The sequence below is a fragment of the Somniosus microcephalus genome, chromosome 17, assembly GCF_052327205.1.
Source record: "Somniosus microcephalus isolate GS21.2 chromosome 17, FLI_Smic_1.0, whole genome shotgun sequence".
NCBI classification, from domain to species: domain Eukaryota; kingdom Metazoa; phylum Chordata; class Chondrichthyes; order Squaliformes; family Somniosidae; genus Somniosus; species Somniosus microcephalus.
The window spans coordinates 82033190-82056038 of record NC_141003.1 but is presented as its reverse complement, the minus strand read 5'-3'; the positions used below and the strand labels follow the sequence as shown (position 1 = coordinate 82056038).

Here is a 22849-nt window from a genome sequence, read left to right as displayed (position 1 = left end):
ATTATTCTTCAAACATAAACTATAGGCCCTGACTTTAACTCCAGGTGGATTCCCCGCTCAGGCCAGAGTTAAAATTACAGTCGGGTCTCAATGAGGTCATTGGGCCGCAACATGTATATGTAAAGGAGGACCCTGCTGGCTCCGGGCGTGTGTCCTTGCTGCCTGCTCAGGAGTGCAGGTTAAAACTGCAGATGTTCGATCTTGGCGGCTTTCGGACAGTTAAGAGCCAGGGCGATTTTAACTGCCCACCTGCCAGGTTTCTGCGAGCAAATAGCGTTAAAATCGCCCCCTATGTATCAGGAAACCATCGACATAGGAAAACAAGATTGTGTTCAGTTGCAAGCTTTGAAAATCTGGCCTAAATGTTCAAACGGTAACTGAAGTTAAATCCTTTTGTTTCAGGTGTTTTGATGGCTTTTTAAATTAACACACACAGACAGAACTTGTACCTGAGTCATACTGCTCTCCGTTTAAATTGGCTGGACTTTGAGTCTTCTCGAAAAACAAAGTTGTTGGTTCTTGCATACTTGAAATCAAGGGCTTTCTGTTTTCAGGTTCCAAGGACAATAAAGCCTGTGTGAAGCATTCAACCATTTCCTCTGCTTTAGTTCATGCCGCTCAAACTTTTTCTGTGGAAGAACAGTCAAATAAGTACAAACAAAATAGAAAAAAATCATATTCATATACACCAAACAGAGCAGCTGGAGGCAAAATACCCACAAATTTTAATCTCCCCACTTTAAACACGCATTGTTTTTGATTAACCAATTTTATTGCATCGCGCTGCAGGTGCATTTCCTATACTGTAGTCTGTCAGACTTAACAATTAAAGTGTGAAATCATCCAAATCAAAATTCTCTCAGGAATAAAGCACAGGCCTGACATTGAATTAGCAAAAAACAAATTCAAAATGACACGTTTATATGTGTTGCAACCAAAACAAAAAAGAAGAAAAAAAAGATTTGTCAGTTTACAATGCATATAATGATTAGATTGCCCCACACCACCACCATCACAAACATCCATGAAATCAAAGCCATTAATTCCTACCTCAGGAATTTTATTCAATATAATTAACAACTTGTATTTACATAGCGCCTTTAACATAGTAAAATGTCCCAAGGTGCTTCACAGTAGCAATTATCAAACAAAATTTGACACTGAGCCACATAAGGAGATATTAGGTTAGGTGACCAAAAGCTTGGTCAAAGAGGGAGGTTTTAAGGAGCTTCTTAAAGGAGGAAAGCGAGGCGGAGAGATTTAGGGAGGGAATTCCAGAGCTTAATATAATTAAGGAAAAATACTCATTTAAACTGAATACTGTGGAAATTATGTTCACATTTGCTTTTAATCCTATTTCATGTAGCAGTGTTCAAATAAATGTTGCTACAATTCAGCATGCTTCATTTTAGTAACACTTGTTGTCTTTGTAGTTTGAATCATTAACCCATCTTATCTTGGTTATTCAGTAGCCTAATGTCACTGGCTCTCTCAGGTGGACGTAAAACATCCTGTGGCATTATATTGAAGAAGAGCAGGGGGGAGTTCTCCCCGGTGTCCCAGGCCAATATTTATCCCTCAATCAACGTCACTAAAGCAGATTATCTGGTCATGATCACATTGCTGTTCGTGGGAGCTTGCTGTGTGCAAACTGGCTGCCGCATTTCCTACATCACAACAGTGACTACACTTGAAAAAAGTACTTCATTGGCTGTAAAGTGCTTTGGGACATCCAGTGATCGTGAAAGGCACTATAGAATGCAAGTCTTTCTTTTTTTAATCAGTGTACATGCCTTTGCGTTACTTCCTAGAGTTCAACTGTGGATAATTACTTCATAAATTGTGAGCGATTATTTCAGAATTGTTAACCTAACGTGGAGTTATTACACATTACTATAGGGAGTGCACCAGTGATCATTATAACCCTCACCCTATCCCTCAAAAAAATATTGCAGGAGTCAAACTCTGTTCAAGACCTCCACTGAATGTCTTATTTAAAGAAATAAGTGGAGGGATTTCAAAGTTATAATGCCATCACTAGGCAGGATAATAATAGTTATAAACCAGCGTTTCTCAAACTGGGCTCCGCGGACCCCTGGGGTTCCGTAGAGACGTTCCAGGGGGTCTGTGACCAGAGGTAATTTCAAGCCTGCTCCTCTTTATAAAACTGATGCGCTATCAATTACTCATAAAAGACTGAGAGTTACTAAAGGCTTTTATTAACAAAAGAATGAAGGTCTGTCTCGAGTGGTCGACCGGTCCAGAAATACAAAGGGCTGGGGAGCAGTCACCTTTATACTAGGACTTGTGGGAGGAGTCAGCCGAGGCATGTACACAGTGGAATACAAACAGTGGTTTACCACAAAAACCGACACTGATTCAGTTCTTACGAACTATTCTCAATGGCTGGGCCCACCGCCTCAGAGGCCCACAGCTCTCCCTCGCTTTGCAACAAGCGCGCCCTGCAGGTCGAGCCGATTCCTCTCCCTGGCGCCGCGACCCTGTGCCACCCTCCTGACACGTGATCAGAGCACCTGCGGGGGCCCTTCAAACACGCGCCCGAACGTGATCACGCAAACACGTACAATCCCACAGCGCAGCTGTTACAGAACGTGCCAGAGGGACAGTGTGGCGGTGAGTCGCGCTTCCAGCAGCGTCCCAGCACGTGCGCGGGTGCTCGTGCCCTCACTCACCTTGTCCAGCCTGCGGACGGCTTTAAAAACTGTCCGGCACTAAGCGGCAAATGGTGGCCATCGGTTGCTGTGGCGTGCCCAGAACTGGTGTGAGAAGCCGGCAGACCCATCTCGCTGATAACAGTAAGTAAATACCTGTTTTCTTCGAAGCATTATTAAAACACACTTTACATGCAGCACTTTCATATTCTGAGTATTAAAATTTAGATGGGGGGCGGTCCATGATTACTAATCAATTTGAAGAGTGTCCTTCAACCAAAAATCTTTGAGAACCACGGTTATAAACCACAAGAACTTCATGTTCACCATTCATGATGTTTTCTGGACTCTTCAAAGGAGATTATTGAGCTGCAATCACTCTGGGGTATCATTATTCTCTGTGCATTGCCAGTTAGTCACATAAAATGCACAAGCTTCACACTTTGCACTGATTTTGTTGCTGTTGACTGTGCAGTGGAATTTTGACAGATTTATCCATCAAATCTTTCTAAAGAAATCCTGCAGTTCCTATAGAATTTACAACATCTTTGTACAATAAAAGTGACTGTCGGTCTTCCCCTTGGAAATAATGACATGCTGTTTTGAGTGAACTTAAAAGTAGAAATTTGCCTGGCGATTCCCCACACAAATTCCCAATCGCAAATGGACTGTGGGGAAAACACCGAGTTCCCCACAGTCTGAGGAGTTCCCCGCAACAACAGAAGGAAAACTATAGCACAAGTCATCCCTCTCTTATCCTCATCCGAACAACGCTGGCAGAGGCCTGGGACGAGGTCATGTGCACATGTTTTTGGACTTAATGGCAGTGGGGCAACAAAGATATCCCAATTATTAATTGTTTTTTGATAGATGGGACACTCTTCATAATAATTAGAAAGTAAAACATTTCTCCTTTTGGAATCTGTGGAAACTGAAAGACGTAGCAAGGCCAATCTAATCAAGCAGAAGTGCACGCTTTGCCAACAAATCATCAAGTGATACAGACAGGGACATACCGACCAATTCTACAAAGATGTTAGCATGGTAACAGTTGGAACCCAAGGAGTGTGGCATGGAGTAGGAAGAAAAATGCCTCTGCAAATTTACGACACCTTCATAGATTATAGACACAGAAAACCCACTCACTGAGGCCCCAGAAACATGACTGGATAATTCAACGAATTGCAGCCAAGAACATCCATTCTGTTTGGTGGATCAACATGCAATTTTGTGCCTTTGAGTGCTTATTAACTCCTTTCCGTGTGGATACTGCAAAGCAGTGGAAATGCAAAGTACATCCGTTACTGAGAACCGGAGTAAATTACTGCAGACTCCTAGAAAAAGGTTTACGACAAAATCTCAAAGCTCTGTACTGGGGAAGGAGGGCGGTGGGGTGGGGGGTCTGGATCCCTCCTGGATATCTGCTCAGGAAAATCCGCCATGCCATTTACTCTGCTGTATCTTCCATTTCTTTAGAGGCACGCATGAAACATCCCCCGTCAACCAAAATGGAAAAGATAAAAGACAAACAAGGATGAAAGTTAGAAAATGATAAAGTAAAGACAATTCTTAAAAGTCCAAGAACACAAAACTAGCAAACAAAAGAAAGTAAATTAACATTTTTTTCTTCCTACTCCCTCCCTACCCCACTGCCAATGTGCCAACTGTTTTCCTGAAGGTAAATGAGTATTAATTTCCAAACCTGAACACTCAATAGTCACTAATTTTAAGTGTTCGAACCCGAGTAAAATATCAACGGACAACCAACAAATTGTTGACTTCCAAGTTTAAATTGCTGAGAACTGTCATTTGACTGAGATTGCTTTTTTAAATATTATCCACCACAAACAATATATGTGCAACTAGTAGGGGAGCAACTTTTTCCTCCGAGTTTGGGTGTCCTCTATAACAATAAAATATCTAACGCTTAACATGAAGTTTCCTGGCATTAAAAGCCTAACATTTTTAAGTTAGCGATCTACTGTTACAAGAATTTCCCCCTCACTCCTGCAATTACAGGAAACACTTTTTTTTATCCGGCACCGGCGGGACCGGCGTGGTGCCAGTTGATCAAAAAGTGTGGATTACAGAGAGGTATACTTACTAAGGTACGAGAGCCCCGTACACGGCCACAGATCCAGGCGTCCCTGTTGCATGGCAACAGGTGCAGGAACCCTGGTTACACGGCCTCAGGTGCAGGAACCCCGGTTACACGGCCACTAATATGAAGTAAAACTTACCTGAACCTACTCCTGAATTTTGCCGGTTAAGAGATATTTCTGGTTATTTAGGTGCCGGTAAAGAGAGTTTCCTGTACTGTATAATGATAACAATTGAGACTCTGTTCTTAATTCTATTCTGATCACCTACCATGCCACTTAGAAAAAATACATTTCTGCTGCCAAGATCGAACTAGCAACAATTTGATAATTATACGAACTATCTGCTCCATAATCCAAATGGGCTTTAACGTGTAGATTGAAAAGGATGTTTATTAAAAGTGAAATTAGGACACGAGAAATGATAAAACAATGGGCGAAAAAGGTTAAAGCTTGCATTAGAAAGATACACTAGGAGCAAATGTACTGATACACCCACAACACTAGTTCGATGCATGTAATATCAAAAATGAAATAAAACATTATATTAAAAAATGCAAATCATTTTGAGCCGAGTGCAGACATACAGTTCAATTATGTACAGTGCATATTAATTACATATTTAAAACTTATAATCTTATTTTAATTGTTGAAGTAATTATACATTACTCCAAGATTTGGCACTAAAATTGAAACACTAATTGAAAAGTAAACAACTTTAAGAAGTTAATCAATAATTAAAATATGTAATTTTACTTTTAAAAATGAATGCTCTCTGCTTTCTTTAATTTCCCCTTGAATCATACACTATGCCCAGCCGAGAAGGTGAATGGTGGCTGATGTAAAAAGACTACTGAGCCCTCGGTTTGAGTATAAAACAAGGCTTTAATCAACTGTTTCACAACCATGAGATTCTAGTTACATCACTATTTCCTGGTTACAGAAACGTCCTGAGCAAGCTGGGCCCATGCCCGAGTATTTATACTCCTTGGACGGCGCCACCAGCTGGTCGCCCAGTGTTACTTCATGAGTCATTTCTTCATGAATGATTCATGACAGTGGGTGATTAACAAAGCCACTCCGAACTTACACACCAAGGCCTAGGAATTGGTCTCGGGTGGTGGTGCAAACCAGGCAGTATGGATCAGCCGCCCGTTCTACACAGCGCCTGGTATTCGCTTCCACTGACTGCAATGAAACTGAACAGACGCTGTGTAGAACGGGCGGCTGATCCAATACCGCCCGTTTTGCGCCACTGCCCGAGACGAATTTCTAAGCCCAGGAGTGGCCCAGAGTGATCACTTTGATCTTGCTGATTTCCCCTTTGATTCATTGTTGATAAATTCCCAATCCACCAGGAAAAGTATCATGGGACTAATCGCAAATGCAAACCCGCCCCATATTGCTGTGAAGCACAGCACACTAAAACATGCTACTGTACCTTTCAGACCATCTCACCCTTAAATAATTTTGTACCATTAATAAAATTTGCCCCTAACCGAAAGTGCTATCATTACTTCCTGTCCCACCTTACAACACCAAGGTATTAACAGTTTTAGCTCACCAGTGACTGGAGATAACACTTGACACAAAAAGGCGAACCTTTTACCCCATCAACTTTCCTGCATTGATTTTTCCCCCCACCTCTTAAGAAGTGATTAACTTTTCACTAGAGCATAGTTCCCCATGTTCTAGTTGTCCTCCAATACCTAACCTAAGTGAGCGTTGATATTCAACAATTTCAGACTATAACCTTGGCCCCTATTTTTCCTTCTGATTTTTTCTCTCACATGGCAGTTGATGATTCTGCCATCACCATTTATGCCTCATCTAGACTCATCCTTTGTTTCTTAACTTGTCCCATTACCATCTCCTTTTGCCTCGCACCATCATCCCTTTTGTCTTTTAATCCCTCTTGCCTTCCATCCAATCACAGACCTTCCCTTTTGTTCTTTCCTCCCCACCCCTTTCCCTACCCCTGCACTTGCTTAAAAATCTGTTACAACTCTAAATTTTCCAGTTCTGACGAAGGGCCATCGACCTGAAACGTTGACTCTGTTTCCCTCCACAGATGCTGCCTGAACTGCGAAGTGTTTCCAACATTTTCTGTTCTTATTTCAGATTTCCAGCATCTGCAGTATTTCGCTTTTGTATCAGAGAAGGTTAAGAGATGACCTAATAGAGGTTTTCAAGATGATGAGAGGTTTGGATAGAGCAGAGAGAGAAAAGCTATTCCTTCTGCCAAGTGGAACAATAAGCAGCGGTCATAGATCTAAATCATTGGCAAAAGATCGAGAGGGGAGACAAGGAGAAATGTTTTCACTCAGAGGGTTGTTGGGATCTAGAACGCTCGACCTGGAAACGTAGTGGAAGCTGATTCCATCAATAATTTTAAGAGGGAGTTGGACGGGTACTTGAGGATGAGGAACTGACAGGGTTACGGACACAAAGCGGTGATGTGGGACTGAGCACGACGGCTCTTTCAAAGAGCCAGCACAGGCACGCCGGGCCGAATGGCCTCCTTCTGTGCTGTAAGTTTCTGATTCTACAATCACTTCTGATTGATAACATACAACTAAACTCTCTCTCTCTCCCCACTTGAATATCTGCTACTGGGAAATAATGCACTTGATTAGCAAAAAAAAACTGTAAAACTTTAAAGAAAGCACCAGGAACTCCCATAACTTATTCTTTAAAGTATTAGTTCCACTGAATACATCAGTACAGGGACCATCCCTTGCTGTATCTGTATTAGGATAGCTTTCCAACTTGGTTTACTAGCATCGCCAACACCCTCCCCCCTCCTCCCAAATAATAGTTCTGAATTCCCCCTTTAAAAGGAACACAGTTAACTGGAACCACAATACTGTAATGTAGAATAGCGGCTCCAGAGGCAATGCCTTAGCCTAGTGGGCACCATTTAAATAATAAAAAACTTGACCCTGATCTCCACCCAACCATTTTACTGCAGTACATTTGAGGGGAAGTGCACAGCACGGACTCTGAGGTTTGCAGGCTGCCTTATATCATAGATATTTACGGCACAGGAGGCCATTCGGCCCATCGTGTCTGTGCCAGCCGAAAAAGAGCTATTCAGCCTAATCCCACTTTCCAGCTCTTGGTCCGTAGCCCTGTAAGTTACGGCACTTCAAGTGCATATCCAAGTACTTTTTAAATGTGATTGTAATTTAATGTAATGTGTTGCAATTTAAACAACCCCAGCCTATCCAATCTTTCCTCATAGCTAAAATTCTCCAGTCCTGGCAACATCCTCGTACATCTCCTTTGTACCCCCTCTACTGCAATCACATCTTTCCTGTAATGTGGTGACCATGATTGTATGACGTACTCGAGCTGTGGCTCAGTGGGCGGCACCCTCGTCTCCAAGTCAGAAGGCTGTGGGTTCAAGTCCCACTCGAGACTGGAGCACAAAAATCTAGGCTGAGGGAGTGCTGCACTGTCGGAGGGGCAGTGCTGAGGGAGTGCTGCACTGTCAGAGGTGCCGTCTTTCGGATGAGACGTTAAACCGAGGCCCCGTCTGCTCTCTCAGGTGGATGTAAAAGATCCCGTGGCATTATTTCGACAAAGAGCCAGGGAGTTATCTTCATGTCCTGGGGCCAATATTTATTCCTCAACCAACATTACTAAAAGAGATTATCAGTTCATTATCACATTGCTGTTTGTGGGAGCTTGCTGTGCGCAAATTGACTGCCTACATTACAAGTGACTGCACTTCAAAAGTACTTAATTGGCTGTAAAGCGCTTTGGGACGTCTGGAGGTGGTGCAAGGCGCTATAGAAATGCAAGTCTTTCTTTTCACTCACCTACAGGTTTAGCAGGGTCATGGTGAGGGGGGACCATGGGTAGAGTCTGGTGCGTGTGTGTGTGTGTAGGGGGGGCCAGAGGACAAGGCAAGGCAATTCAGCGGGATAAACGTCAACATGCCATCACCTTGGGTGAGGGGGGCAATTTACTGCGGCCTCCTGCGTCGAATGGGCTTAGTGGCTGGCAGTTCTTGGTGGTCCGACCATCAGAGCTGCGCGGCAGCAGCGGCAGCAGCGGCAGCCCCTCTTCTCCCCTCGCCGCCCCGCCGGGCTCTGAGCGCCAACCGTCGAAATGCCAACCTCTCTCGGGCTGGCACGTGACGCAACCGCGCGGCGCGCAGGCGCCAAACCTCCGCCGCCTCCCCATTGGTCGGCAGCGGCTGATCAAAAGAGGGGGGGCGGCGGCGGGGAAAAAAAATGCCGCCCGCCATTCACAAAAATAAACCCGCCTCGTGCCACTGCAGCCGGCGCCACGAGCGCTGATTGACACCCGCACAGCCCCGGGGGAGCCCGGGCACCAACCAGCTCTACCCGGTGCATCTCCGCAGCCTTGCTAGGCAGGGATCAGGTCCTTAAATGCACCTTTAAAAAAAAAAGTATTTATCATCAATTGCAATTTTGCTTCCTGCATCCCTCCTCTTGCATTTGTCGGGAGTGTTGTCATATCGCCTGTCGATCGGTAATCGAGTGCAAAAATGATTCAGTGGCAGGGAAACGGATCGGAGGGAATTGCTATATTTGCAATGCTCATTCATTGCAATATGTATTATTTATTTATACAAATAAAGCACCAGCCGTTTTCCTTATAAATTATGCAGATGATGCTTTTGCGAACCATTGCCTTTGTATTCATTCATCATACTTTATACGAGTCGTGGTCTAAGTTTCAGGCTAACATATTTCATAGTCAGATATATACTGGATTATTGCGACTTTTAATGCGGAGCTATCGCATCAGCCATAGTTTGCATTCCTTCTTTTATCTATTCAATTATAATTGTCACCGGAGCCCTCAAAGTGACAGAAGTGAGTACAACATTTTCCAAACACTATGAAAAATGTGCGACAAACATTTAGTTCTGCAACCAGCATCACAGTAAAATCAAAATGCAAGCATCGGCGACATAAAACTGCTGACAAACTACTGATGTTGCTACCCAAGCTATAGCAAGCACGTTATACTATGCTGCAATCGAATATAACTTATTACTGCTTAGATTTACTGGAGTTTTGCCTTAACTTTGCAGCAGATTTAGTTACTAGGCAACAGCAAAAGGAACAATCAAGCATCCATCCATTCGCTGTGCTCATTAATGCACACAAACGTTTCTTGTCCAACACATTCACTTCTTTAATCACTTTTCTCTTCAAACACACAAGTACTTCTAAAACCTCGCTTTTTGTAATATTTCAAAATAAAATATCCCAGATGCATACATCAACAGTAGCTGCACCAATTGCAACCTAATTTATGTATGTAACTGTTCCCTTTATACTTTCAGAGCACTAGCCATAGTTGTGCCAGTAGTAAGGAGATAGACATTTAGATATATATGTCTGCATTTAATTTGTAATTTGTATCTACACAGAGAGAACTCAAATAGTAGGCCAACTTATACCCAAGTGGCTGATAGGTTAGAATTATTTATTATTTTAATGAAGAACAATTGGCTTCTCTACTTATATTTAATCTTCGTGCCATCTATTTCTTATATATTGTTGGCCTAGAATTCTGCTGTTGTGTGTACTGGTAGTTATGCTTCTTTTTATGAAATAATAGAAACTATTGGGTGGGAGTTAGTTACAAAATATCTTAAAGCCCGCATGGTTTACAAAACCAGGTGCATTAACCATGCAATGGATTCAATGAGTCTTCCTATTCGGTTGTTTAAAATGGAGTGTCTTTAGAGCAAGGAGCCACATGGAGAATCTGGGTCAGCTTGTCCCACACCATCAATGGTTGTGTATTAATGCAGTTCCAACAAAAACCTGCCAGATACATCACCATGTTCTAGTTTAGTTTCACCCCAGGCAAAATTTCATCTTTGCTGTCCTACCGGATTGTTTTCCTTCATAGGCTGCTGACCGACTGACTTCCCACCATTTACTAATCCATCTACAGCAAATATGAACTGAAAAAAAGTCACATTTCCTACCGGCCACTCCACGGTCAAGTGCGTTTCATTATTTTATAATAGATCAAATCTATGTCCCTTAAAGAAAAGTGATTGGGATGCAATACAAATATGCAAATACATCTTCCATACGATGCATGAGAAGATACGAAATCAGTTCACTGTACTTTGAGCATAAAGTTCTGGTTCTCAAATCCTTCCAAGTCAGTCCATTAATCTCACCACTATTAACTTGCTACTAATTTTCAAATTAAATTGTTCTTAATTGACTCTGGAATATAATAAGGAAACAAACATAAGTGAAACACCTTGTAGGCCTCAACAGAGGAATTTTTTTTTTTATATAAACGGTAACAAATCATGATAGTAGATCAGCTAATACTCAGTTTACTGTGGGATTTAAAGCTACTATAATTCTTTGATGGGCATCACTGTCACGCTGTGTAAGCATCAAGGGCTGCTTGGGAGATTCAGGTGGATGCTAAAACATTTGAACACACGAACATGCAAAATGGAATGGCAGGAAAAGGCCAGCTGGTCCATCAAGCCTACCCGACACCATCAAGGTCGGCGTATCATGACTAAAGCCTTTGAGCTAATCAGAAGAGCGTTATTTTGGAAATTTGTGGACAATCCACTTTCCCCAATGTTCTAAAGATCTACATTAAAGTGTGCACTTTCACCAAAAAGGTAAACATTTCTGGAACACCAGAGTATGCTAAATACAATACGACGCTGACTTTTTACATTTATAAACTTGGCTTCTGTAAGTAGCAAGCTTCAATGTCCAGGAACCATTTTAAAAATTGGATCGGTATAAAGTACCAAAGCGCCATTAACTTTTAAAGCACAGGAACGTCAACAACAGTAATAAACTTGCCTGTATTTGTATTAAACTATGCTTTTTAAAATTATTTCACATGCACCTCAGCTCAAGATCTTGGGATCCAAGATAAATACATAGGGCCTTCCTGAATAACAGTTATAAGTGAATTTCTATTAGAAGTTAACGTGCGTCCTGGTGACTTCCTAGGTAGTGTTACAGATGTGGTTTCTTTATTCATTCCTGGGATGTGGGCGTCGCTGGCAAGGCCAGCATTTATTGCCCATCCGTAATTGCCCTTGAGAAGGTGGTGGTGAGCCGCCTTCTTGAATACAACTGAGGCAGTTAAGAGTCAACCACATTGCTGTGGGTCTGGAGTCACATATAGGCCAGACCGGGTAAGGACGGCAGATTTCCTTCCCTAAAGGATGTTAGTGAAGGGTTTTTAGAACAATCCGGTAGTTCCATGGTCACCATTACTGATACTAGCTTTTAATTCCAGATTCCAGGAACCTTGAGGCGCTGTGTGCCAAGACAGTATTTTAAAAACAAATGAACTAGTAACCCTTCCCTTCATGTGCTTATATTGATTGATCAATGCAAATAGTTCTTCCATGTGGTGCCCGAGAAGATACAAAATCAGTTCACTGTACTTTGAACAGAAAAAAGGTCTGGTTCTCCAATCCTTCCAAATTAGATCGTTAGTCCCACCACTAATAACTTTCTACTAATTTTCAAATTAAATGGTCTTCCACTTTCGCTGATCATAGTATTGTATGCAATCGTACATTCATTGTGCAATTTTGCTTTAGCAATTACATGGTTTATGCAGACATGTGCTAGATCTAATAACCTGCTCACTTTCCAAAGCACCTAGAGAGTGATGATGGTCACAATTTGCTATCTGGCATCTAAAATACTGGCTTTGTTAAAAAAAAAACACGCCATTTCACTAAGGCTTTGTACATCACCCATGACGTGAGGCATAATATTGTAAATAGCACGTTACTCGCCAGAGGTACAAAATAGCAAACCACGCAACCCACTTCAAAAAAAAGGAAACATTATTGATCAATTATCCCAATCACACTCACCACTAAATCTTAACTTTGCCATTTGTTCACAACTGCAGCCCAAAAGTGGTGCTCCTTTGAAAAAAAAAGGAAGCAGCGGGCTTTAGGACCCAGAAGAGTAGTTGGGTAGTGACAGGACCTACACATTCCCCAGCTCACCATATCCATATGGCGCCAAACAGCGATCAGTTGCCGCTACAGAGACCAAACCTCTTTTTATTATTATATATATATATATATATATATCAGGGACAAGGGTTACATCTTGATTTGCAATTATGGCTCTGGAGCCGAGATTAAAAAGAAGAATTGCTTTAAAACACACACAGAGCGAGGTGAAAACTGGAACCCAGCACTGTATCTGATGGGCAGAAGTGAAGTCTTGCCATGCGCGCTTGACAGAATATCGGCATATTGATTTCTTCCGCAAAACTAAAAATGGACCTCATCGTAGCTTATTTGCATCAAACAAATCCACTCTCGGAGGCTTCGGCTCTTAATTCTAGCCTCATCAGGAAACGACCTAAATGTACAATCGCCTTCAGAACTCAAAACATTATTGCACACATTTCAATAATAACACTATTGACTTGCCCCCACTGCCATTTCCCAAAGTCGGCACATTTATTTTCGCAACTGACTTAAAAGATCATTTATTGTTATTTCTCACCACGAATGAGTAAAAATCCCCCCCGACCGTTGCTACATCCCACCTGATTCGGGCTTTACAGCAATTAACAAGCTGCCTCTAATCTAAATATACAAGAGAGCGCAAAAAAAAAATCAGGAAGTATTTCCCCCACCCCCCAGTCTGAAACTCCACTGCACCGCCCTCCCTCCCACTGTAGCACTCGCTTACCCGAAACTAAATGTTAAAAACCAAAGTCTACACCACCGCTTTCAAAACTACCCCCCGCCCCCAACACACACACAACGATCGCATATTGTCTTCAAGATATTTCAAATATGAGATGCAATCTCGAACGCCAACAAGTGGTTCAGAGAGAAAAAAATAAAGCACGATCAGCAATGCAACACACGGTGCACATCATTTGCATCGCATTTTTTTTTTAACATTAATCCTCATCTCCAATCGCCTGACTTTTCGGTATGAATATCACCGTCAATTTTTTTTTTGGACAAATGATGTAACGCTAGTTTTTTTTTCAAACATATTTCGTTCCAATTTCATCACTGATTGATATTGGGCAACACCCCCTTTAATACAGAAACGTACCTTGGTGTTTTGCCAAGCTTAGTTCTGTAGTCAGAAAAGTCTTCAGGAGGAAAAAACTTTGGCAAAAAAGCAACGCCTTAATTTACCATTTAATTCACTAAAGGACTCCAGTGTGCACCAAAAGACGCCGGAGAGAAGTCGAATATCAAGACAGTTGTGTTTTTTCCCGTGAAAAAAGCCTTAATTTTCACTTTAACAAAAACACCTTTCCCCGCCATATTGAAATTGGCAAGGTTGTTCAATATTTATAGAGGCACTTACGTAACTTGCAGGCAAATACTGCCAAATACCCAGCGGAATATATATATACACACTGTATATAAAATAGGACAGGAAAATACAAGAAATGCTATTAAAACTATCAAGGCAGCTAGGTTAGACGGAGATAGGTCAGCTTAGTGAAATCGAAAGGAGGTCACGAGTCTTCACGCAAGCAGAGATGACAGGATATCAGTTTGGGGAAAAAATTATATATATATGGCAGATTTTTTTTTTTTAAAAAGCGTTTATAATCAGCAAACTGGTGTGGCATTTCGAAGAATAATTGTTCTCAAAAGAAGCCTTTTTTCCCCCTAAACCTCAATCCCCTCCGCGTGTTTAACAAGTAACACAAAAAAAAAGCACCCGGAGCTAATAGATGCAAAAAAAAGAGACAAGACAGACAGACAGCAAACACTTTGCACAACTTGCTCTGAACGTCATTGCAACAAAAACACACACGCACACACAAAACAAGCTTCAAATGATTCGCGAGGAAGGAAGGGGAAAGAGAGAGAGAGGAAAAAAAATAGAATCCTCCAGGGTTATACAATCGAGCAGAAAAGGACAGCCTCGGGCAGCCTGGTGTGTGTGTGTGTGTGCCCGGCCAGCCAGTGCAATGACCCGCCGCTGTCTAACTTACCTGCGGTAAGTTTTAATTGTGAGTGTAACAATGTTGCCCCCGCCGCCTCAGTGCTCAGTTTGTGGAGCCGCTCTCCGCTCTCAGCTCCTTCCAATATGGCATCCTCTGGCTGCGCATGCGTTGCCAATTATATTTTTTTTGCCTGCCAACTCCTTCTGACCTTTTCCCTGCAGTTTGCAAAAAAAATTGGGGGGGGGGGGGTTTGGGGTGGAGTTAGGGGGGAAAGAGAATGATTCTTAAGCCAATTATAAATCGATTTTTTTTTTGGACCCACGCCCAACTTTTTTTTGGGGTGGGGAGGGTGGAGTTGGAAGGGTTCCCTTCCCTTAAGAAACAATCAAGTAAAAACCTTGCTAATCTTCTGATTGACATCATTATCCGGGCCTTCTTATTTCATTTCACATCTGAAACGGACACGGTTTTACGGGAAATAAATAAGGAGAAAGTTGGGCAGGCAGTCACTCACACACAGCGACAGAGAGAGCCAAAGATGTGTTGTAACTAAAAAGCTGCAACTATTGCCTCCCGGATAAACCTAAGTCGTATAATCCAGAATTTGTGTGCTCTGTAAACCAGTCGATTGCGAAACTGATACATTCTAGGAAACTTGAAACTCATTTTTTTTAGCAGAATGTGTGCCGATGTGAAATTTGCATTATTTTTCTTTCGCTGATTGCAATCGCTGTTTATAGACACACACACACATATATAAAATAAATATTTAACATGCAAGTGTTCGACTGTCTTGGTGTGGTTTTTTTTCCCTGTTTATCTAAACATGTCTCGCAGTGATGTCTCCACTTCTTTTCCAAAGCAGATTCACACAATGAATTTGGGTGCTGGAAATGGCGTTTCTTTGTGGGATGTGTTTTTGTGTGTGTGTGTGTCTGCGCTGCTGCGCACTGTTATGACCGACACAACGGCAAGCATCGCCAGACAGCTTTAAAGCTTGACAATGAAGATTAAACACTGACGATCCGGGGCTCGCAAACATCGCCGCCAACCCGCCCCTTCAACTACGCCCGATTTCCCGTCAACGAAACTGCGAGCGCAGATCGATCTCTGTGACACTTGTGTGTGTGTGTGTGGGGGGTGTTTATCCCCACTCGAACGGCGCTTCCTTAAATGTCACAGGATGATACGGTGTCGAACTTTGTCTCTACACCTGTGACTGAATACCTGACCCATTTTGCGTGTTTGCCTACCGCACGTTTACAATACCCACTTGTCGATAGACATTTTAAAAAAACATCGAGGCTCAAAAATGTGTTTCACCGGTTGGAGGTGAAACACAAGTTAAAAATTGGAAATGTGTCTGGGTGCGTGTCAGTTTCCTTTGCGAATTTCACGGTATCTCCCAAAAGGGAACTGGCGCGATTCTATTACCGTGCCCAGTGTGGTCAGATATGCTATTTGTTTCATTCTTCCATTTGTGAGATTGACAATAAATGTATAAATATGATGACTCAAGCATGAGTCAACATAAAGGAAGCCCCCCCCCCCACTCACTCACATTACAGCATCCTTCTCTTCCCATGCAGATTTTCATATTGTTCATCTTACTTCTTTCATCGAAAACAAAAATTATTGGGATTTTTGAAACCACGGATAACGCCAGCCCAATATGTGCGACCCAGAAATAGTTGCAAGCCGCACTCGCTCGCAGGCAAACAACTTTTGTATCCATCGCATCGTTGAGTGTCCGACTCTAAACAGCGAGTGTAACAATTTGTTCAGTACTTCGCCGTTACCAAAAGGGAAGGTGTGTGTGTGGCAGCTTAAATGGGATTGTTTATTAAAGTATTCTTCAAAAAAGTAGAACCCGCGCACAAACGTGTGTGTGTGTGTGTGTTTTTAATATAATCTTATTCGATGGCTCTTCACTCACTTATGCACGTTCATTGATCAAGGTGAGTTTTTTTTCCATGGACACAAGCTTCACACACAGCCTTTGCGGTGCAGCTTCAAGAAATTCGCTTAAAGTTGCTGTGTCCGCTCTCTCTCTCTCTGTATCAGTCGACGTCAGCTCATTTTAAACTACACGATACAACATCACCCTGCCAAAACCGATCTCCCTGTAACATGTCACCTTGAAACTTGCTTGTACCATAGATATAGGGCAAGAAAAACATTGGCATCATCACTCGCCATTATTTCCTGGCTGGCATAACTCAACAAAAAAAATTGTACATTTCAGTTCTCATCCCTAGCCATGTCACCCAGCGAGTTTTACCCGATAATAATGAAAATGAATGTTTTAATAGAGAAAATAAACACTGTTACGCAAGCCTTAATGGTTCGTATAGTTGTAAATATACATAAAAAACACAATCTATTTCTTATTCTGGACAAAATGCTATGGCTATGATGGCATCCAGCTTATAATACTAATAATGTCATTCTCTCACACACACACGTATGCAATTTATAATGCGTCATCATGTCAATATTTTGAAGCGAAAAACATAAATCGAAGTAATCTGCTTTTATTTCTCTCTGCCCAGACCCCCTCAACCCGAAACCGTAAGTAACCCCGAATTCTCGTGGGATAAGAACTGCGGGAGGTAACAGTGCAATAAATGCCACTCCACCAGGAAAGTTCGAATAAGCATCACATCAGAAACCCTGAAAACTGTTAAGAGTGGGCTGGGTTTGTGATTTTTCTGTTTAAAGCATTCTTAAGATAAACAAAAGCTGTCGAATATATTGGGGGTAAAAATACTGTTTACCAGTAGTTCATTCACTGAAATGAATGAAATCTCCTGTAAATTTTAAATGCTGGGCAATTAAGGAAACAAATCGATGTGTTTTCCCTCAGATACAAAGTTTTCTCAGACTTGGAGACCCGACACGAAAGGATTCATCTCCTAGCCTGGGTCGTTGCTGCCACCTACAGACTGATAGGTGCTACTCTGAGATCCATATGTCGTGGGGAACTACTGATCAATGAAAAAACGGGGTTTGCATTTAAGTTTCATTCTGCAGACAAAATTGTGAATTGCATTTTTTTTTAATATAGAGGTCAATAACCAGAGGGCAAAACTTAAAGTAATCGGTAGAAGGATTAGAGGGGAGTTGAGGAGAACTTTTTTCACCCAGAGGGTGGTGGGGGTCTGGAACTCACTGCCTGAAAGGGTGGTAGAGGCAGAAACCCTCATCACATTTAAAAAGTACTTGTATATGCACTTGAAGTGCCGTAACCTACAGGGCTACGGACCAAGAGCTGGAAAGTGGGATTAGGCTGGAGAGCTCTTTTTTGGGCTGGTATGGACACGATGGGCCGAATGGCCTCCTTCTGTGCTGTAAATTTCTATGATTCTGTGATTGAGACGCCCTACAAAGGAGGAAATGTCACCGCATTGGTTCAACGATGACTTTGCTAGTTAGACATGACCATCTAAAAACGCAATCGTCAGGAGGGGAAAATCAGAAGTTATTTTAAAAAAAACATGTACGGACTCGGTAAAAAGTTGCAAACTTTATAAACAATTACATGTTAATTCAACAGTTAATGGTTGTTTACACAATTTGGAATGTGCAGGTGGGGGAGAGATAGGGTCTATAAACAGCGGGTTTAAAATGTATGTTTTATGCCTTTCATTTCATTTAAGATATACCAATACATCAAGATTACACTACCAAGGGAGATGGCAACCTTTTAGATCAAAATCATAATCAACTTTATTGTCATTGTTAGTGCACAAGTGCAGTACAACGAAATGTAGGCTTGCGGCTCCCGAGAGTGTACATTTAGATTAAGACATTTAAACATTCAACATACATTTGGCTTGTAATACATTAACATAAACATAACCATAATAAAGTGCATTGGCAGATGTGCAGGCTTTAGAGTTTATTTGTGGAGTTCAGTAGGATCACAGCCCTGGGAAAGAAGCTGTTCCTAAATCTGGTCGTACGGGTGCGAATGCATTTGTAGCGTCTCCCAGATGGCAGGAGGGCGAACAGACTGTGGCTGGGGTGGGTAGGGTCTTTGATGATGGACTGTGACCTCCGTAAACAGCGTTTCTGGTATATGTGCTCTATGGTCGGTAGCCGGGTGCCGGTAATGTGTTGGGCAGTTTTGACTACCCGCTACAGCTGCCATACCATACTGTGATACAGTTCGTCAGGATGCTCTCTATTGTGCAGCGGTAAAAGTTAGAGAGGATCAGGGGTGACAGGTTACATCCCTTCAGCCTCCTTAGGAAATATAAGCAATGCTATGACCAGTCTTAGCATTGCGGTATCGTATTGAACCGAGAATACAAGAACTATAAGTTAGTAACAACACCATTCTAATACCTCGAAGTTAAGAGCTACAAATTACCCTAATACTTTTAGAGTTACCTAATATCATTACTAATTTGCAGAGAATATCTGACTTTCCGTGTGCTCATGGGATTCCCCGAAAGTTTGCGCGGAGTTTAGTTGTAATTCTCGCAAATTTCCAACCTATACGAGCACAGGAAAATAGAAAGTCTCATCTTAAACTTTTCTAACAGAGGATCATCAATAATCGGCATAACGTAGACAAAATTTACACGTGCCCGACACGGGCTCGACAGGCCGAATGGCTTCCTTCTGTGCTGTAACCATTCTATGATTCTGTGATTCTTAAACAACTAGAAACACTGGTGACTCTCGCTACAATGAATAATTCCATAAAGATATTTAATTTACAGTGGGAAATACACAGTTTCTGTAGAGCCAACAAGGGTGGTACTGGTACAGTTATGTAGCCAATTGAACAAATGCTATTAATAATCACAAGGAATTCTTCCAATCACTATACAAAGTCCCTGCTGTAAAGACCTAGAATGTGGGTGAAAACTGCTGTACCACTATAACATCTCTGTAAGGCCACATATTTATTAATCCAGTGCTGAGGGAGTGCTGCACTGTCGGAGGTGCCGTCTTTCAGATGAGACGTTAAACCGAGGCCCCATCTGCTCTCTCAGGTGGACGTAAAAGATCCCACTGCCACTATTTGAAGAAGAGCAGGGGAGTTATCCCCGGTGTCCTGGGGCCAATATTTATCCCTCAACCAACATCACCAAAAACAGATTATCAGGTCATTATCACATTGCTGTTTGCGGGAGCTTGCTGTGCGCAAATTGGCTGCTGCGTTTCCCACATTACAACAGCGACCGCACCTCAAAAAGTACTTCATTGGCTGTAAAGTGCTTTGAGATGTCTGGTGGTCGTGAAAGGCGCTCTATAAATGCAAGTCTTTCTTTTTAATCACATTTTCCAATAAACACAGGAAAAGGGATATCCCATCCATTTCCCACCAAGTCTTTAGTAAATCTTTTCCTAAAACCCTTCACTGCTGTTTAGATATTTTGGTGAGCCTGGGACACTAAGGTATGTACAGGAAAATAATGGCCCTGAATTTGCAGTCAGCAGCGAAGTGAAGGTGTTCGCGGCTGGCCCCGAAGTACGCGCCGTAGAAGGATCTCCCGATCCCTGTGTCGAGAACTTCAGGTTTTCTGACCTTCAATTCAAATCAACGGACTGTAGTGGGGATCCCCCTGTGCAAGCTGCTGTGATGTCAACAAGTTGTCAAAGCAACCAATCAAAAGGCAGAATTCTCGTCGACTGCAAACAAGGACGTGAGTAAGCTCTTAAAATTCTAACTTGTTAAAATAGTTAGACAGAGAAAGTCAAAGATTGGGGCTCTCACATGGGGGAAAGCCAAACCTGAAATAAAGCTGGACAAACTTTAAAAGAAGATTTTAAAATATTTTTTTGAAACGTTTAAATTTTTATTAAAATGGACAAGTTTCACACGGCACAAAATTAAGATTAGTTTTCCGGGCCCTTAACATTTGTTTAGCAGTAATAACACTGTCAAAACCCCGGTTACACCGAATTCCTTTGGGTCTAACTTTTAGTGGGGAATTTAACAGCGTAATTACCGCGGAAAGGCCGAACTTTTCGTCAGTGTCCCTGATTTGGCTGATTACACAGATTGACGGCTCTGTGGGTGGGGGCACAGAGCAGTCTGTTTCGGAGCTGTCAGTGACCGACCGCAATTTCGAGACTTCCTCATGCACCCGCACCTGCGCCAAATCCCGAGGTTGCGGTCAGTTTCAAAGGCGGAATGACGGCGAATGTTGCCAGTACGCCGTCACCCAGACCGCTAATTCCGGGCCCTTGTGAATTTGATATTCAGAAAATTTACTTTTAGTATACTTTTATTCTTCTAGTTGCAATATTCTTTAACCAGACATGGAGATAACATTGCATGGTATCTAGTTCTAAATTGTACGGACATTTCAGGCCACTGTACAAATAGCTGAGTCAGATATCAAAGCAATTACTGCACTCATTCCTACGGCATAGCAGGCTAAGACACATTTAATCTTTAAATTGCTCATTCCTCCAGCCCAAATTTGTATTTTTCAAGACTTCCAGACAAGAATTCCTACCACATTTTCTTGGCCTTTAATCTGTACAACTTTAATTAAAATCAGATTTTCATACAAGTTCAACATGACCAGTGCAATTCCTTCCATGTTAAATGGAGCAGGACCCCCCTACTCTTTGAAGTATGGAGGATCAAGAAACCTTATCATAATAGCAGAGACTGAGATGGCTGCCAGCCCAGGTGCGGGGCTGCCATCATTCTGACCTACCTGCCATTGTTGGAGCGAAGGTATAAGAACACTAGAACAAACAAAAGTATGAAACTACAAGAGCCATTTTGACATCATGAGCCCATCCCTTCCAATAAATCATATACCATTCACACTCTCATATACTATGCTCCATTGATTTAATCTCCTGAGGGAGGTGCAGTGAAATATCTCAGAAGATAAAACTCTCCCTGAAATCTCTCTCAATTACCCTCTACATTAATTAACTCCAGAATATCAATGTAACGGTACAGTAACACTACGACTTTAACATTGGTGTGAAGCTCTGGCTATACACGGACACTAACGTTGTCATGTAAATACAGAACCAGGATCTAACCTGACACCAACATAGAACCAAAGAATGGTTACAGCACAGAAGAAGGCCATTCGGCCCGTTGAGCCTATGCCGGCTCTCTGCAAGAGCACTTCAGCTAGTCCCACTCCCCTGCCCTTTCCCCGTAGCCCTGCAAATTTTCTCCTTCAGGTACTTACCCAATTCCCTTTTGAAAGCCTCGATTGAGTCTGCCTCCACCACCCTTTCAGTCAGTGCATTCCAGATCCTAACCACTCGCTGCGTAACAAAGTTTTTCCTCATGTCGCCTCTGGTTCTTTTGCCAATCACCTTAAATCTGTGCCCTCGGGTTCTCGACCCTACCGCCAATGGGAACAGTTTCTCTGTATCTACTCTGTCTAGACCCCTCATGATTTTGAACACCTCTATCAAATCTTCTCTCAACTTTCTCTGCTCCAAGGAGAACAACCCAGCTTCTCCAGTCTATCCATGTAACTGAAGTCCCTCATCCCTGGAACCATTCTTGTAAATCTTTTCTGCACCCTCTCTAAGGCCTTCACATCCTTCCTAAAGTGCTTCCATGAAGCAAACTGAGGCCCTCAGGATCTAAACCAGGTGTAAAATGTGCAGTGCATGTACATCCACCAGCACATAGCTAGGCAGGAGCTAGCCAGTGTAAACAGGATACTGGATACTGGCTGGCTGAAACTAGCGGAAGCAGCATGCTACAGACAGAGCTAAGCGATCCCACAACCAACGGATCAGATCAAAGCTCTGCAGTCCTGCCACATCCAGTCGTGAATGGTGGTGGACAATTAGACAGCTAACGGGAGGAAGAGACTCCATGAATATCCCCATCCTCAACGATGATGGAGCCCAGCACATGAATGCAAAACACAAGGCTGAATTGTTTGCAACCATCTTCCACCAGAAGTGCAGAGTGGATGATCCATATCGGCCTCCTCCTGAGGTCCCCACCATCACACAAGCCAGTCTTCAGCCAATTTGATTCACTCCACCTGATATCAAGAAACGACTGAGCGCACTGGATACAGCAAAGGCTGTGGGCCCCAACATCCCGGCTGTCATGCTGAAGCCTTGTGCTTCAAAACTAGCCGCGCATCTAGCCAAGCTGTTCCAGTACAGTTACAC

The 22849-nt window shown here is 42.5% G+C and overlaps 1 protein-coding gene across 1 annotated transcript in view; it reads right to left on the bottom strand.

Annotated features, from left to right (window-relative positions):
* Positions 1-14874, bottom strand: part of sfmbt2 (Scm like with four mbt domains 2) — a 228546-nt gene extending 213672 nt beyond the window's left edge. The window contains exons 1-2 of the mRNA XM_086010750.1: positions 14765-14874; positions 450-629 (exon numbers count right to left, since the gene is read on the bottom strand). Coding sequence (XP_085866876.1) covers positions 450-594 — 145 coding nt within the window. The 5' untranslated portion in view covers positions 595-629; positions 14765-14874. The remainder of the gene's footprint in view (positions 1-449; positions 630-14764) is intronic.
* Positions 14875-22849: the final 7975 nt, after the last annotated feature.